At 63.2% G+C, this 16862-nt stretch overlaps 1 protein-coding gene across 1 annotated transcript; it reads left to right on the forward strand.

The window, feature by feature from the left end:
- Positions 1-86: 86 nt before the first annotated feature.
- On the forward strand, positions 87-16754 carry LOC144370925 (adenomatous polyposis coli protein 2-like). Its single transcript, XM_078032728.1, is given in 16 exon segments — positions 87-434; positions 635-761; positions 764-792; positions 915-1005; positions 1095-1275; positions 2102-2210; positions 2305-2421; positions 2634-2711; positions 2907-3005; positions 3469-3859; positions 4286-4381; positions 6878-7017; positions 7423-7500; positions 7637-7753; positions 7971-8185; positions 9259-16754. Coding segments are annotated over 15 exon segments (6879 nt in total). The 5' UTR covers positions 87-434; positions 635-652; the 3' UTR covers positions 14288-16754.
- Positions 16755-16862: the final 108 nt, after the last annotated feature.

Below are 16862 nucleotides of genomic sequence, written 5' to 3' on the forward strand. Positions count from 1 at the left end.
CCAAGGGCAGAGGGGAGGGTGCCCAGCCAGGGAGGTAGCTACCACTGAGGGGGGGTGGGTGGCCTGCAGGGGTCCAGGTCCAGACCCTTGGAAAGGTCACGGAGGGCTGGAACCAATTGGCCCTGTGGTCCGGCTGCAAAAGCCTCCCACCAGCACCTGCCTATGGCTCTCTTATGCATTGCTCATTGACCTTCGTGGTATTCTCACTGTCCGTCAGCTGGGCCAGCTAATCTGTCCACCTATCGCTCTGGCAATCAGCCTCTGGGCAGGCTGCATTTCTGCAGAGGAGAGTCCTGTCTGGCTGCGTCTGTGAGCTTGTGGCCTCGGGCTGGCTAGTCCATCTACTGGTTTAGTCTATCAGCACCTTCAGTGTCCATCTGTCCATCTGCTTAGCTGTCAGCACAGGTGTCCAGAAGACTGCAGTGGAGGGGCAGGTATTCTGGGTGTCTGAGCACCCATGGAATGGCCCTGCCCTCCCTCTCCTCTTCTCACCCTGTGTGTGTGCCCCCAGGTGCCCCAGCACAGCCCCTCCCACCAGAGATCCACACCCCCATGGTAGGAGGGGTAGGAGGGGCTGAGTTCTTGGGCTGTCCACAGGGCACAGAGGCTGAGCCCTCTGATGCTGTGGCCCCAGGTGCTGCAGGAGCTGAAGATGACCAGCTCGATGGCGTCCTATGAGCAGCTGGTGCGGCAGGTGGAGGCCCTGAAGGCCGAGAACAGTCACTTGAGGCAGGAACTTCGGGACAACTCGAGCCACCTGTCCAGCTGGAGACGGAGACCTCAGGCATGAAGGTGGGGGCTGGAAGGAGGGCAGGGCTGGGTCACAGGAAGAGCAGGAGCACTAGAGCCAGGAGGCAGGCGGGCCTGGGTGGCCTGGGTGGGCGCTCTGCCCAAGGCTGTTGTCCCTGCTGCAGGAGGTCCTGAAGCGCCTGCAGGGGAAGCTGGAGCAGGAGGCCCGGGTCCTGGTGTCCTCTGGGCAGACCGAGGTGCTGGAGCAGCTGAAAGGTGAGGGTGGTGCTGGGCCCGCCCACAGGGAGCTGGGGCTGGGGGCAGGAGGGGCTCTGACCTTCGCCCTGGTGCTCCTGCCCACCCAGCTCTCCAAATGGACATTGCCAGCTTGTACAACCTCAAGTTCCAGCCACCTGCCTTGGGCCCGGAGCCCACTGCCCGGACCCCAGAGGGAAGCCCGGTCCACGGCTCTGGGCCATCCAAGGACAGCTTCGGGGAGCTCAGCCGCGCCACCATCAGGTTGCTGGAGGAACTGGACCGGGAGCGGTGAGAGGCTGCGGGAATCTGGCCTGGGCACCGCCAACCCTCTGTCCACTGCCCCACCTGCAGAGCCCCACGGCTTCTGTACCTGGCCTCCTCAGAGTCACTCCTGCAGCCCAGCTGACCTGGGTGGGAGGGCAGAGGCTGTGGGACTCCTGGCAGATGCCCCCAGGGTCCCCGACAGTCAGGCATCTCTAGGGACCAATGTGTCCAATGCCAGGGCTCAGAATCAGGCCTGCAGCCAGGGTGCGTCAAGGCAGTCCTTGTAGAAAGAGGGATGTGGCCCAAGAAAGCTGGGCCCAGGCCCAGCTGGCCTCGCTGGGTTGGGGGAGTCAGGTAGGGCACTGTCCGAGCAGCCTTCAGATGAGCTCAGAGCCCCCAGCCCGCCCAGCTGCAGACTTCCCTGTAAAATGGGAACTGGAGGGAGATTAGCAAGCATCTGAGAGGTGCAGAGCCCCAGCCCCAGGCAGCCCCAGCCGTGTCCCCAAGGCCAGGAGTCTAGAGAGGACTTGCCTTCTCTCCTCTTAGCCAGTTTTCTGCACCCCAACCCAGTCCTGGGAGCCCCTCGGGAGATTTTGCCATACTGCCTTAATCTTAGTGCCCAAGAAGTGATGATAAAATCAAAAGAAACGGGGCTGGGGCTGGGGCCGGGCCGAGTGCAGAGCGCTTGCCTGGCACATGCGAGGCCCTGGGTTCGATCCTCAGCACCACGTAAGAATAAATAAACTCAATTTGTGTCCATGTATAACTAAAAAAAATTTTAAAGATTTGTTAAGAAGTTAAAAGAAACACCTCAAGTACAGCGGCAGCCCCCTCTGCCAACCGCCCCCAGGTGCTTCCTGCTGAGCGAGATCGAGAAGGAGGAGAAGGAGAAGCTCTGGTATTACTCACAGCTGCAGGGCCTGTCCAAGCGCCTGGACGAGCTGCCGCACGTGGAGACGGTGAGCGGGGCTGGGGTGAGGGCCACCCGGAGCGGGCCGGCAGGGGGAGGCCTGGCTCGGGCACCCCTCACGGCAGCCCGCCCACCCTTCCCAGCAGTTCTCGATGCAGATGGACCTGATCCGGCAGCAGCTGGAGTTCGAGGCGCAGCACATCCGCTCCCTGATGGAGGAGCGCTTTGGCACCTCGGACGAGATGGTGCAGCGCGCGCAGGTGCGGCCGGGCCACCTGCCGGCGGGCGGATCTGGGGCAGAGATGAGTGGGCGGGGCTGCCAGAGGAGGAACCCCAGCACGGACTTCTGAGGGCGGGGTCTGGCTCAGGAGGCGGAGTCAGGGTCAGGGTCCTGCCAGGGAGAAGGCGGCATCAGGGCTGGAGGCGGGGTCGCCTGTGTGCCGGTGGCAGCGTGTTCTCTCCTCCCCTGCAGATCCGCGCTTCACGCCTGGAGCAGATTGACAGGGAGTTGCTGGAGGCACAGGACCGGGTGCAGCAGACGGAGCCCCAGGTACCAGAGGAGAGCAGCCGGGGTCCAGCGGGTGGCGGGGCTCCAGGCTGCCTCGGGACCCCCAGCACCTTTCTGGAGCAGAGGAATCAGTCTGCACCCCCACCCACATTATCATGGGGCAGAAGACAGCATCAGCAGACTGGGGCTTTGTGGGGGGCACCCAGGCTGAACCCCGGCCTGGTGTGCTCCCTGCAGGCGTTGCTGGCAGTGAAGTCAGTGCCAGTGGAGGAGGACCCAGACACGGAGGTCCCCACGCACCCTGAGGACGGCAACCCTCAGCCAGGCAACAGCAAGGTGAGTCGGAAGAGGAGACCAGAGGGGTGGGCAGCCAGTTGGGGTGAGGTGGACCCAGCAGGTGGAGCCCTCCCCGTGTCCATCCATCCCTCTGGTAGAGTCGGGAGGGTGGCTCCGAAGTGGCACTGGAGGTGAAGCTGGAGGGCAGTATGTGTGCTGCAGGCCTGTTGAGGTGGGGGCAAGACTGCCCAGGGAGGCCCGTGGGGTGGGCACTGGCTCTCCTGGACCAAGGACATCTCGGCAGAATGTGTGTGCCCCGCATGTCGTCCAGCTACACCCAAGGTCGTGTTTGGGTGCCTGCAGGGGAGGAATGTGGCTTTGCCAGCAGTGTCCCTGGCCGGGGTCCCAGGACTCCAGCTTCTTCAGGGGAGTCATACAGCAGAGTGGACAAGTGGACTGTCTGGGGTGCGGGAGGCAACTGGATCTCCACCATGACGCTACCCTTGCCCGGTCCTCACCCTAGGTGGAGGTGGTCTTCTGGCTGCTGTCCATGCTGGCGACCCGCGACCAGGAGGACACAGCTCGAACGCTGCTGGCCATGTCCAGCTCGCCTGAGAGCTGCGTGGCCATGCGCCGCTCAGGCTGCCTGCCGCTGCTCCTGCAGATCCTCCATGGCACCGAGGCAGCGTCTGGGGGTCACAGCGGGACCCCTGGGGCGCTGGGTGCCAAGGACGCACGCATGCGAGCCAATGCCGCGCTGCACAACATCGTCTTCTCACAGCCGGACCAGGGCCTGGCGCGCAAGGAGATGCGCGTCCTGCACGTGCTGGAGCAGATCCGGGCCTACTGCGAGACCTGCTGGGACTGGCTGCAGGCGCGGGACACGGCGCCCGAGGGAGGCGGCCCCGGCAGCAGTGAGTGTGCGCCCTGGGGTTTCCAACACGGAACCACTGGCCAGGGCCCTTCTTGACGCATGCTCTGCCTTAAGGGGCCTGTTACAATTTGTTAAAGAAGACTTGGACTCTGGATGGAGACGCCAAGCGGGCGGAGGGTGGATAATCCCCCAGGTCAGGGGCACATTTTGATTGCTATTTTCTGCAGCTGATAGGACAGCATAGGACAAAGGCGCAGCTAAAACGTGTGGCGAGCGCCGGGCATATCCATCTTCCTATGCAAGGCCTGGGCGACCTCCTCAGCACTTGAGAGTGGAGGCCAAAGGGACTGCTGCTCTGGCAGCGCCCAGCGTGTCCAGCTTGCCCAGCTCCCAGGATTCTTGCAGGCATGTGGGCACCTTCAGGGGTCACCTGGGGGCCTTTCTCTGACCCCTCCCTCCTCTACAGCCCCTGTCCCCATCGAGCCTCAGATCTGCCAGGCCACCTGTGCGGTGATGAAGCTGTCTTTTGATGAGGAATACCGCCGTGCCATGAATGAGCTAGGTGAGTGTCCCCTAAGCCTTGTCTGGGAGCCTCATCCAGCCCCGGCATAGCTGTTGGACCAAGGCTGGGTCATCTAGGTTTGTCTACTTTGAGTGGACAGTGAGGTCCAGAGAGGGACAGAACTCCCAGGACTCCCAAAGCACCTGCTGCGATTGAGCTGTCATCCTGGGTCCTTGTCCCCATGAGGTTGCACACTGTCACACTGTTCTTCCCGTTTAGCCGGTGGCCTCTCAGCCTCCTGCCCAGAGCAGGGTCTCAGTGGGAACCGTCCTGGGGTTCACATCTGGGTCTGGAGGAAGTCCAAAGGTGAAAGACTCCAGTGGGTGCACACAGCGGGAGCTGTCGGGCAGCCGTGCTCTGGACCCAGGGGGGTCTTGATGTGTGCAGTTTTAGCTTGCTTGCTTCTTTGTCCTGATTTGTCGTGCTGGGGACCAAACCCAGGGCCTCACATGTGCCAGGCAAGTGCTCTACCACTGACCACGTCCCCAGCCCGCGCGTCAGCTCTGGGGCACCACAGCTTTCTCTGTCAATAGCAAACGAATTAGAGGGCTGGGGCTCAGCTGGACAGCATGTGCCCAGCCTGCAGGAGCCCTGGGTCCATCCCCAGCATTGGGGGGTCGGGGACGGAGAAAGAAAGAAAAGAAAGAAAAAAGGAGGAAAGAAAAAAGAAAAAGTCATGTAGGTGGGTGTGACAGCTCAGGCCTGTCATCGCGGCCATCGGGAGACTGGCAGGAGTGTGGAAAGTTCAAGACCACCCATACAACTCAGTGAGACCCTGTCTCCAAATAACATGAAAGCTCAGCGGTAGAGCATCCCTGGATTCAGTCCCCAGAATCGCAAAAAAAAAAAAAAAAAAAAAAAGGAGAAATGAAAGAAAAAAATTCTAAAATTAATAGAATAGAAAATATCAAAGGTCAGAAATCCCAAGGGCCCTCTCAGTTATACTCTGTTTTACAAAGTGAGATACAACTTTACACCTGCAGATGGTTCAAACATTCAAGTGATTCATAAAATCTCATGGTTAAAGGAAATTGGGGTGAGCTTTTTGGAGGGGTATTGGGCAACATTAGACACATGATAAAGTCTGTTCACCCTTTGAATCACCATCCCTTTCCCAGCCAGGATGTACAAGTTGCCGAAAAACAAAGGCAACACCCAAGTTAAATAAAATCAGAAAACCAGAAATAACTGAGTGTCTAACGGTAGGAGATTGGCTAAATACATGGCACATAACTCAGCTGTTAAAATTCTCGCCAGGTACAGTGGCACACACCTGTACTCCCAGCAGCGTGGAAGGCTGGAACAGGAGATTCAAAGCCAGACTCAGGAACTCAGTGAGGTCCTTAGCAACTCAGCGAGACCCTGTCTCAAAATAAAAAAAATAAAAAGGGCTGAGGATGTGACTCAGTGGTTAAGCACCCTTGGGTTCAATCCCTGATACAAAAAAGGGGGGCATTTCTCAAAGTGGGGTTCTTTGGGGTTCCTGAGACCATCCTGGGAGATCCATAGGCCTCATTATCTGGGAAGTACATGGAGATAGGACTTTTCCTTTGCATTCTTCTCTCTCGCTGCGACGGTGTTCAGCAAGGCTCTCCGAGAGCTCCTGATAGCCACTGGGCTGTGAGTTCTGGGGTTTATTAAAATCCACTTTAATATTTAGTACCGTGAATATTGAGGGTTATAAACCACATAACAAATTTGTTTGGATCCTCAAAAAATATCATGAGTCACAGGGGTACTGAGACCAAGACACTTGCCTGCCGCTGGGGCAGGTGAGAACCTAGCCTCTTGTTCTGTTTAGGACTCCAAGTATGAGGCTAATCCCCAACAGCTGCATGTTTAGGTTAGTGCCAGCAATAACACTGCCACCCACAGCCCAGATCAGAGGCTTTTTCCATATCTGTATTTTCTTTCCTTCAAATGATTCCCTGGAGTGAGATTTCCAGATTAAATATCATAAAGGCTTAAGAAGAAGCTTCCCCCTTCCCAATTTCGAATACATATATCGTCTTTTGTAAGTTGTGATACATAACATAAAATGTACCACTTTCCCCATTTCTAAGCAAACGACTTGATGTCATGCACATGCACAGGGCTGCAGAGCCACCACCCCCCTGCTCCCTCCCCAATGGGATGCAGTCCCTTTCAACACCAAGGGCCCCTCCCAGCCGGCCGGCAAGCCATTCCTCCTGTGGGTCTGAGGGTGCGCAGTTCCCCTGTGGATGTCGGCCTGGTGCCGCCGCCTGTCCTTGCGTTTGGACAATGCTGCCGTGTACACGGGGCACACCTTTCACTTCAAGAGTTTTTATTTACAGAGGGTGGCTCTGTCTCAGGGGCCAGCCACTGGGGCATCTGTGCCCTGAGCTGGGGGCAGACAGGCAGGTGTGGCACTGAGCCCCAGGGACCCACCAGCCTGTCGGCAGGGATGGGAGGGGATGGGGGTGCTGGACTTCCAGCCAGGTGGCCTCACTGGCCAGCCTCGCTGGGTCCCCGCAGGTGGGCTGCAGGCAGTAGCAGAGCTGCTGCAGGTGGACTATGAGATGCACAAGATGACCCGGGACCCGCTGAACCTCGCCCTGCGCCGCTACGCCGGCATGACCCTCACCAACCTCACCTTCGGGGACGTGGCCAACAAGGTACCCAGGGATGGTGGGCGGTGGGGTCCTTGCTGCCCCAGCCAGGGTTCCAGGGACCATCTTGGCCTCTTCTCACCTCTGGCCAGCCTCAAGAAGGGTGAGGAGGTCACTCCCAACTTACAGACGCGAGACAGAGGCCAGAGAGGGCCAGGGCTGAGGGGCATGCTGACCTGGGCAGTGTCCTCTCCACTGCGGTGTTCACGCCTGCGGGAGGCCTGCGCTCACGGCACAGCAGGGGCCTCTGGCTCTGGGAGGCCCATGCCTGCCCCTGTCTGGGCCCCCATTTCCTGGCCCCAGCAGCTGGGCAACTCGTCCCTACAGAGAGGTGCAGCTAGGAAGGGGGCCTCCTCCTCAGGCCTCTGCGCCGTCACTGTGAATGTGACTGTCCTATGTCACCCCCAACAGGCCACTCTGTGTGCGCGTCGGGGCTGCATGGAGGCCATCGTGGCCCAGCTGGACTCGGACAGTGAGGAGCTGCACCAGGTGGGTGGAGCGTGGCGGAGCGTGGCGGAGCGGGGGCTGGGGCTCTCTGCAGGCCCCAGGGGCAGGCTCTGACCTGCTCGGGGTGTGGGGCTGCTTGCTGCTTGGGTTCCACCGCCTCTGCCTTCATCCGCCCCAGGTGGTGTCCAGCATCCTGCGCAACCTGTCCTGGAGGGCGGACATCAACAGCAAGAAGGTGCTGCGGGAGGTCGGCAGCATGACCGCACTGACGCAGTGTGTCCTGCGGGCCTCCAAGGTGGGCACTGGGGAGGGCCCCTGCGGGGCAGTGAGCCCCTGGCCTGGGCGGGGTGGGTCAAGCCAGACTCGGTCAGCAGGAGGTCCAGCCGCAGCTGGACCTGGAGTGGCCAGCCCTGTGGTTCGCAGGCCCATGGAGCTGAGTTTAGGAATCTTACTGTGGCTGGAAAACGGCCCCTTCTCGCCCTGGCCGGGCTGACCCCGCTCCCTGTGCCCAGGAGTCCACCCTGAAGAGCGTGCTCAGCGCCCTGTGGAACCTGTCGGCCCACAGCACCGAGAACAAGGCGGCCATCTGCCAGGTGGACGGCGCCCTGGGCTTCCTGGTGAGCACGCTCACCTACCGGTGCCAGGGCAACTCCCTGGCGGTCATCGAGAGCGGCGGCGGCATCCTGCGCAACGTGTCCAGCCTCATCGCCACCCGCGAGGACTACAGGTCAGCCCCGCCCCGTGGTCCGGGGGTGCAGGCCGGGGCGGGTGGACAGAGAACCAGTGCAGGTGATCGGCGCCCCCACGACGCCCCAGGGACTCAGGGCGCCGGGCGGGTGAACCCCGGCGTGACCTGGGTGTCCTCCCGCTGCGACGCACTGAGCTGGGAGAGCCCGGGCGCTGGCGCGACCGTCGGCACCGCGCAAAAATGAACGTTTGAAATCTCCTGGTTGAAGTTAAGGGTGGCACTCCTCGTTTAGGAGGGATGACATTCGTTTGGTACCAGGGACTTCAACCAGCGGTGCCTTACCACTGAAAAGTAATAAATACTAAATTCTCACTGCATTGCTGAGGCTGGCCTCAAACTTGCATCCTCCTGCCTCAGCCTTCGGGTCACTGGAGTTACAGGCCTGCACCACTATGCCAGCCCGAAATACTTAATTATTTCAAAATATTTATTTCTGGTGCTGGGAATCAGTCCCAAGGCTTCTCGCATGCTAGGGAAACCCTCTATCACTAAGCTTTACCCCACCCAAAATATGTTTTATTTAATAAATAATATCTATTATTTATGAAAATAGAACATATATTTAGTTATGTTAGTATATCTCAAATACTGCATGGGATATACTTGTACTAAAATGCTAAAATATTCATTAAACTAAAAATTATTACTTGTTAAGTAATATTAATAAGTGACATCTCCATAACATCAGTATTTAATAAATAATATTAATAAAATACCTATTATTTATGAAAATCAAATTTAATTTTAGCTACATTAGTACATCCTGAGTACTGGATGGTACATATTTACACTATTATTAAAACCAAAATGTATTATTTGGGAGCTTGGGGGGGGCTGAGGTGGGCAGATTGCGAGTTCAAAGCCAGCCTCAGCAACAGCAAGGCACTCACTGACACCTGTCTCTAAATAACATACACAATAGGGCTGGGGTGTGGCTCAGTGGTGGAGTGCCCCAGGGTTCAATCTCCAGTACCCCCCTCCCCAAAAAAGTGGTCTCTGGTCCTGAAGGCGTGGCGGGCGGGGCCTTCAGGGCTGACCTCCCTCCCCCTCAGGCAGGTGCTGCGGGACCACAGCTGCCTGCAGACGCTGCTGCAGCACCTCACCTCGCACAGCCTGACCATCGTGAGCAACGCCTGCGGCACGCTCTGGAACCTCTCGGCTCGCAGCCCCCGTGACCAGGAGCTCCTGTGGGACCTAGGGGCCGTGGGCATGCTGCGGAACCTGGTGCACTCCAAGCACAAGATGATCGCCATGGGCAGCGCGGCTGCCCTGCGCAACCTGCTGGCCCACCGGCCCGCCAAGTACCAGGCCGCGGCCACGGCCGTCTCCCCCGGCACCTGTGTGCCCAGCCTGTACGTGCGGAAGCAGCGGGCGCTGGAGGCTGAGCTGGACACCAGGCACCTGGCACAGGCACTTGGTCACCTGGAGAAGCAGGGCCTGCCTGAGCCTGAGACGGAGCCCACCTCCACGAAGCCGCTGCCGTCCCTGCGTCACTTGGACGGCCTGGCCCAGGACTATGCCTCGGACTCGGGCTGCTTTGACGACGACGATGCGCCCTCCCTGGCGGCCACGGCCGCCGCCGCGGAGCCGGCCAGCCCAGCCGTACTGTCTCTGTTCCTGGGCAGCCCCCTCCTTCAGGGACAGGCCCTGGCCCGCACCCCACCCGTCCGCCACAGCAGCAGGGAGCCTGAGAAGGAGGCTGGGGGGGAGGCCGCGGTGGCAGCCAAAGCCAAGGCCAAGTTGGCGCTGGCGGTGGCCCGGATCGACCGGCTGGTGGAGGACATCTCCGCCCTGCACACCTCTTCCGACGACAGCTTCAGCCTCAGCTCTGGGGACCCAGGGCAGGAGGCGCCGAGGGAGGGCCGGGCCCCATCCTGCTCGCCTGGCAGGGTCCCCGACGGGGGGAGGAGGGAGGCCGGCAGCCGGGCCCACCCGTTGCTGCGGCTCAAGGCAGCCCACGCCAGCCTCTCCAACGACAGCCTCAACAGCGGCAGCACCAGCGACGGGTACTGCCCACGGGAGCACCTGCAGCCCTGTCCACTGGCTGCACTGGCCGAGCACCGTGAGGACCCCCTGAACGGGCAGGCGCGGCCCAGCCGGCTGGACCTCCACCTGCCAGGGAGCCAGGCTGAGCCACCTGCCAGGGACCTCGCAGCTGCTGAGGCCCGCATCAGGACCATCAAGCTGTCGCCCACCTATCAGCATGTGCCACTGCTCGAAGGGACAGCCGGGACGGGGTCCCGGCCCCTGGCCCAGCCAGGGGCCTCCCCGGGGGCTCGAAAGCAAGCCTGGATGTCGGCAGACGGCCTGAGCACAGTGCCCGAGAAGCTGGCAGCTGCCCCGGCGCCCATGGCCAGCAAGGTGCTGCAGAAGCTGGTGGCCCAGGAGGGGCCACTGTCCCTCTCGCGCTGCAGCTCACTGTCCTCTCTGTCCTCAGCCGGCCACCCTGGCCCCAGTGAGGGTGGCAACCTGGATGATAGTGATTCTTCCCTGGAGGGGCTGGAGGAAGCTGGCCCTGGGGAGGCCGAGCTGGATGGGTCATGGAGGGGCCCTGGGTCCACCTCGCTGCCAGTGGCCATTCCCGCACCCCGCCACAGCCGCAGCCGGGGCCTGGGGGTGGAAGATGCCACGCCATCCAGCTCTTCAGAGAACTGCGTGCAAGAGACACCCCTGGTGCTGAGCCGCTGCAGCTCAGTGAGCTCGCTGGGCAGCTTTGAGAGCCCTTCCATCGCCAGCTCCATCCCTAGTGACCCCTGCAGTGGTCTGGGCAGCGGCACGGTCAGCCCCAGTGAGCTGCCCGACAGCCCCGGGCAGACCATGCCACCCAGCCGTAGCAAGACACCGCCGGTGCCATCGGGCCAGCCCGAGGCCAGCCAGTTCAGCCTGCAGTGGGAGAGCTACGTCAAGCGCTTTCTGGACATTGCCGACTGCCGCGAGCGCTGCCGGCCGCCCTCTGAGCTGGACGCGGGCAGTGTGCGCTTCACAGTGGAGAAGCCAGACGAGAACTTCTCCTGTGCGTCCAGCCTCAGCGCGCTGGCTCTGCATGAGCTCTATGTGCAGCAGGACGTGGAGCTGCGGCTGAGGCCACCCGCCTGCCCTGACCGGAGTGGGGGCGGGGGCCATCGCCGCCGAGACGAGGCCAGTGGCCGCCCAGAAGGGCCAGCACCAGGAGGCTCTCGAGCCCGTGCAGCTGCTGACCAGGAGCTGGAGCTGCTTCGAGAGTGCCTGGGGGCCGCTGTGCCAGCTCGGCTCCGCAAGGTGGCCTCGGCTCTGGTGCCTGGCCGCCGGGCGCTGCCAGTGCCCGTCTACATGCTGCTGCCTGCCCCAGCCCGGGACGATGACTCTGGCACCGACTCGGCTGAGGGCACACCTGTCAACTTCTCCAGTGCTGCCTCCCTCAGCGATGAGACCCTGCAGGGTCCCCCCAGGGCCCAGTCCCGGGAGGCGGCAGACAGGCAGAAACCCACAGGTCCTGCAGCCCCCACCAGGCAGGCAGCCGGGCACCAGACCAAGGCAGGGGGCATTGGCAAGAGCAGGGAGCAGTCCTGGCGCACAGGCAGGAATCGGGCAGGGCTGGAGCTACCCCTCAGCAGGCCCCTGAGCGCGCACTCCGACAGAGAGGCCTCGAGCCAGGGCCGGTCCAGCGGGGACGGAGGGCTGCAGTCGCTGTGCCTCACAACGCCCACCCAGGAGGCTGTGTACTGCTTCTGCGACTCTGATGAGGACCTGGAGCCGGCGGCCACAGCTCCAGCCCCCCAGAGGGCATCTGCTATACCCCGCGCTCTAAAACGGGAGGGCCTGATGGGTAGGAAGGAGGCCCGAGCCCCATCCAAGCTCCCCTCAACTGTCCCGCCACCTGCAAGGGCCCAACCCAGGCTGATCGCGGATGAGACTCCCCCCTGCTACTCCTTGAGCTCCTCGGCCAGCTCCCTCAGTGAGCCTGAGCTCTCCGAGCGGCCAGCCAGCGTCACCAAGGACCCAGGCCCGAGCAGTGGGCCCGAGAGCTCGCCAAGCCCCCGGGCCGAGGAGGAGCTGCTGCGGAGGTGCATCGGCTCAGCCATGCCTAGGCGGCGGCCCCAGGCACCAGGCCCTCGGCGTCGCAAGCCCCGAGTCACCCGGCTGGACATCCGGCCAGCAGAGGTACCTCAGGGGTGCAGTGAGGAGGTGGCGGGCTCAGACCCAGCCTCGGACCTGGACAGCGTGGAGTGGCAAGCCATCCAGGACGGGGCCAACTCCATTGTCACGTGGTTGCACCAGGCCGCGGCAGCGGCCACCGTGGAGGCCTCCTCAGAGTCTGACTCCCTCCTGTCCTTGGTGTCTGGGCTGTCAGGGGGCCCCACCCTGCCGCCCTCCAAGCACAGGAAGGGGAGACAGCCCGGAGCAGGGGCCAAGATGGGCAGTGCCCAGCGGCCAGAGAAGCGGGGCCTGGCCACCAGCAAGAGCAGTGGGAGCCCCCGCTCACCCGCAGGCCCTGAGAAGGGGCACCTCGCTCAGAAGACTGTGCCTGAGGGGCCTGCTGTACTTCGGGGTCGCACAGTGATCTATGTGCCCAGTCCTGCCCATCGAGCCCAGCCCAAAGGCATCCCTGGCCCCCGTGCCACACCCAGGAAATTGGGGAACCCTGGCCCCACACAGCCTGAGGCCAAGGCCAAAACCTCCAACCCTGGGCAGCAGCGGTCGCGGAGCCTGCACCGGCCTGGCAAGAGTTCAGAGCTGGCCGAACTGAGCCGCCCACCTAGGAGCGCCACACCCCCTGCCCGCCTGGCCAAGACCCCATCCTCCAGCTCCTCCCAGACCTCTCCCGCCTCCCAGCCCCTGCCCAGGAAGTCCCCTCTGGCCACCTCGGCTGCAGGTCCCCTGCCTGGCCCCGAGGCGACCTCGCTACCCAAGACGCCTGCTCGGGCCCTTCTGGCCAAGCAACACAAGACACAGAAGTCGCCCGTGCGGATCCCGTTCATGCAGAGGCCGGCTAGACGGGGGCCGCCGCCGCTAGCCAGGGCAACCCCAGAGCCGGGTCCCAGGAGCCGGGCGGCAGCCGAGGGAGTCCCGGGGACGCGCGGGGGCCGCCTGGGCCTCGTGCGCGTGGCCTCGGCCCGCTCCAGCGGCAGCGAGTCCTCTGACCGCTCGGGATTCCGGCGGCAGCTGACCTTCATCAAGGAGTCGCCGGGCTTGCTGCGTCGACGCCGGTCCGAGCTGTCCTCAACAGAGTCCGCAGCCTCCGTCCCCCCAGGCGCTTCACCCCGCCGAGGCCGGCCCGCGCTCCCGGCGGTGTTCCTCTGCTCCTCGCGCTGCGACGAGCTGCGGGCGGCCCCGCGGCAGCCCCCAGCCTCCCAGCGCTCCCCCGCCGCGCGGCCCGGGCCCAGCCCCGGCCCTGGCCCTCGCGCGCCCCGACGCACCAGCTCCGAGAGCCCGTCGCGCCTGCCTGTGCGCGCGCCCGTCCCGCGGCCCGAGGCGGTCAAGCGCTACGCCTCCTTGCCGCACATCAGCGTGGCCCGCAGGTCCGACGGCGGCGGCGTCGCCGCGTGCCCGGCCCCCGCCGACGCCACTCGCCGCAGCAGCGACGGGGAGGCCAGGCCGCTGCCCAGGGTGGCGGCGCCGGGCACCACGTGGCGGCGCATCCGGGACGAGGACGTCCCGCACATCTTGCGTAGCACCCTGCCCGCCACCGCCTTGCCGCTCAGGGGCGCCTCGCCCGAGGAGGGCCCGGTCGGGACCCCGCAGCGCAAGACCAGCGACGCTGTGGTGCAGACGGAAGAGGTGGCCGCCCCCAAGACCAACTCCAGCACCTCTCCGAGTCTGGAGAGCAGAGACCCACCGCAGGTCCCCGCGGGCGGCGCCGCCGGCCTGGGCAGCGAGGTGGACGGGCCCGGCTCCGCCAAGGCATCTGCCACCGCCCCCTTCGTCCACGAGGGACCGGGGGTCGCTGTCGGGGGCTTCCCCGCCAGCCGGCACGGCTCCCCCAGCCGCGCCGCCCGGGTCCCACCCTTCAACTACGTGCCCAGCCCCATGGCCTCGGCAGCTTCCAACGACTCGGCTGTAGAGAAAGCGGCGGCCACCGCCCCTGCCAGCCTCCTGGAATAACGGCCTGGGCCGGCGTCCAGAAATCTCTCCTGGCCCTGCGGCCGGTCTGGCTGCCCCGGCCCGCTCTGTAGATGCTCTGAGCAGGCTGTGCAGGGCCGCCGCCTCGCCCTCAGAGCTTCCGCCCGAGTTCACAGCAGCCTCGCTTAGGGCAGGACCTTGCTTGTGCACCGCGGGGCTTCAGGGGAAAGACTCGCCCCTGGCCACCGAGCGCACGCTGGGCCCTTCGGCCCAGGTCGGGCGGGAAGGGAGAAGTTCTGCGGGTCACTAGCACAGCCCTCAAGCTGCCTCAAGCCGAGGTTCACTTGGGGGCTAGGTGGGACAGCCTCTGGGTCGCCTTGTTCTGTGCACCTGGGCGATCCTCAGGAGAGTAGGCAGTGTCCCCCAAGGGGTGGGGACCAGCTGGGGGAGGGTGGCTTGGCTGCCTACCAGTTGGGGCCCAGGCATCTGCGTGCAGGGTGAGGCTGTAATCACTGCTTCTGGTAATTTGTTAATGACGGCTTGGCTGGTTTGTTTGCCTTCCGAGCCCAGCTGTGAGGGAGCCCGGTGAGGGTGGGCTGAGCCCCACAGACTGCAGCTCTGGAAGCTGGGAGCAGCCATCCCGGGGGCTGCCACGAGAAGACAGCCAGGTCAGCCTGGCCCTGGCACCGCGGGAGATGACAACGGGGGCCAGGCAGGCCTCTGCAGACAGAAAAGGTGCTGGGGGAGGGCTGACCTTGTCTCCACCACTGCCAACTGTCAGGGGTCCTTTCCACTCCTCAAGGAGGAGCTGGCCACCAGCCGAGTGGCCCTGGTGGTCAGAGGAGTCAGAACCAGCCCTCATGGATGAGGAGGGGAGAGTCCCTGGAGGCGGCTGTGGCTTACAACCTGTGCTTTAAAGGGGGGGGGGGTGTCACTGGGAGCTCTTCCTCAAGGACGGCTGCTGCCCCTGCTGGTCCTGCCTTCCATTTCCTCTCCTGCACTATGCATGCAGGGGTGGCCCTAGGCCAGGCCGACGTCCAGGTGAGCTTTGGGGTAGGGTATGGAGCCTGGGTACCAAGGTGCCAGATGTGTCGGGGGATACAGGGAGCCTGGGGGCCACAATTGCTCCAATCCAGCCCCAGCTGCCTGGTGGTAGAGAAGCTAACAGGGTGCCCCAGGAGCCAGGTCTCGGGGGACCTGGGCCAGTGTGTGCAGAGGCACCAGGGAGGCCTGTGTTCCACCAGCTTGGGCATCTTCCTGCAGAGAGAGCCAGCGACCTCTTTCCTGCAGGACCTGACTCTGCCACAGGACCTGCCGCTGAGCCAAATGTGGCGGCAGGTCCCAAGGCGCAGGTGCTGTTCCGCAGGCTGGTTTTAAGTCCCTTGGGTGGGAGGAGGGAAGCGGGTGGGGCAGCGGGGTGGGAGGCACTCTGAAGGAACCCCCTGCCCACCATGGGCACCACAGTCCCTCCTTGGCAGGTCCCCAGCCCAGCTGAAGTCAGGGAGGAGGCAGACATCAGCCCCCCTGATGCCCCTCTGTGGGGGTTGACAACTCCAGGACCCCACCCTGGAGATGGGGTACCCCGCAGGGCCCACCTACCCAGGACGCTGAGCAGGATGGCCATGCTCCCACACCCCCAAACTGCAGTCCCAGCGGCAGGTGCTGGGGACATGCAATTCCCACCCCTAGAACACTGCCTGCCAGGCCAGGCTTCTGAGTCTCTGGAGCCAAGGCCCCGGGTGGCTGGGAGAGGGGACTTCGGCCTGCTGTGTCGGAAACCTTGTCCCCAGCTGTAGTCTACCTGTCCTCTCATACTTGCCACAGGCAGCTGGGCCCTGGCGTGGCCTGTTGGTGAGGGGACAGCAGCAGATGGACTGCAGCCTTCCCAGCTCAAAGGCCAGGTGCCCACAGGGCCGCCTGTGCCTCAGTCTCTCCACGTGGGCCCTGGGGGGGCTCCCAGAGCTACCTCTCAGGCGAGCAGTGGCCACTGTGATGGGAGGCTCCTGGGTGCTGACCTCAGCCCTGGACACAGCTCCCACCACAGCTGGTACATCAGGGGCCATGTGCTGCCAGCTGCTACCTCCTGCTGGACCCCTACCAAGCGGCCACTGTTGCTTTCTGTGTCCCCTTCAGAGGCAGGAACAGCCACAGGGCATCCTTCTGCCCAAGGAGGAGGTGAAGGCAAGAGCCAGAAGGGCAGCTGGTGGCGTGGACAATCAACCCCAGGCTCTGGAGCATTCTGGGGCCAGCCCCAGAGAACTGAAGACCACAGTTGGAGGGGATGACCACCACCTGGGTGCTTACCCCACCCCCACCCCCCTCCCCAACCTGCAGCTAGTCACAGGCTCTTGCTGCTGCCAGCTGGGTTCTAGCAGCAGGCCTGTTACACACTTGTAAATAGCTCCGGCCCGCCCTGCCCACCCCACACGTGAAGCCATCTGTCTGGCAGGACAAGGCCCACCAGGCGTCCGCTTCTCTGCGTCTTGAATAAACTGCGCTGTGAACTGCCCTCTACTGCCCTGGTTCCTGTGCGGAGGATGGGGGGGCGCTGTCTGTGCCGACCACAAGCCCCACGATGGGTCCCTGTGCTGAGCCCGGGGCCATGAGCTGAGTGGAC

Source organism: Ictidomys tridecemlineatus, chromosome 2 (genome assembly GCF_052094955.1).
Source record: "Ictidomys tridecemlineatus isolate mIctTri1 chromosome 2, mIctTri1.hap1, whole genome shotgun sequence".
NCBI lineage: Eukaryota > Metazoa > Chordata > Mammalia > Rodentia > Sciuridae > Ictidomys > Ictidomys tridecemlineatus.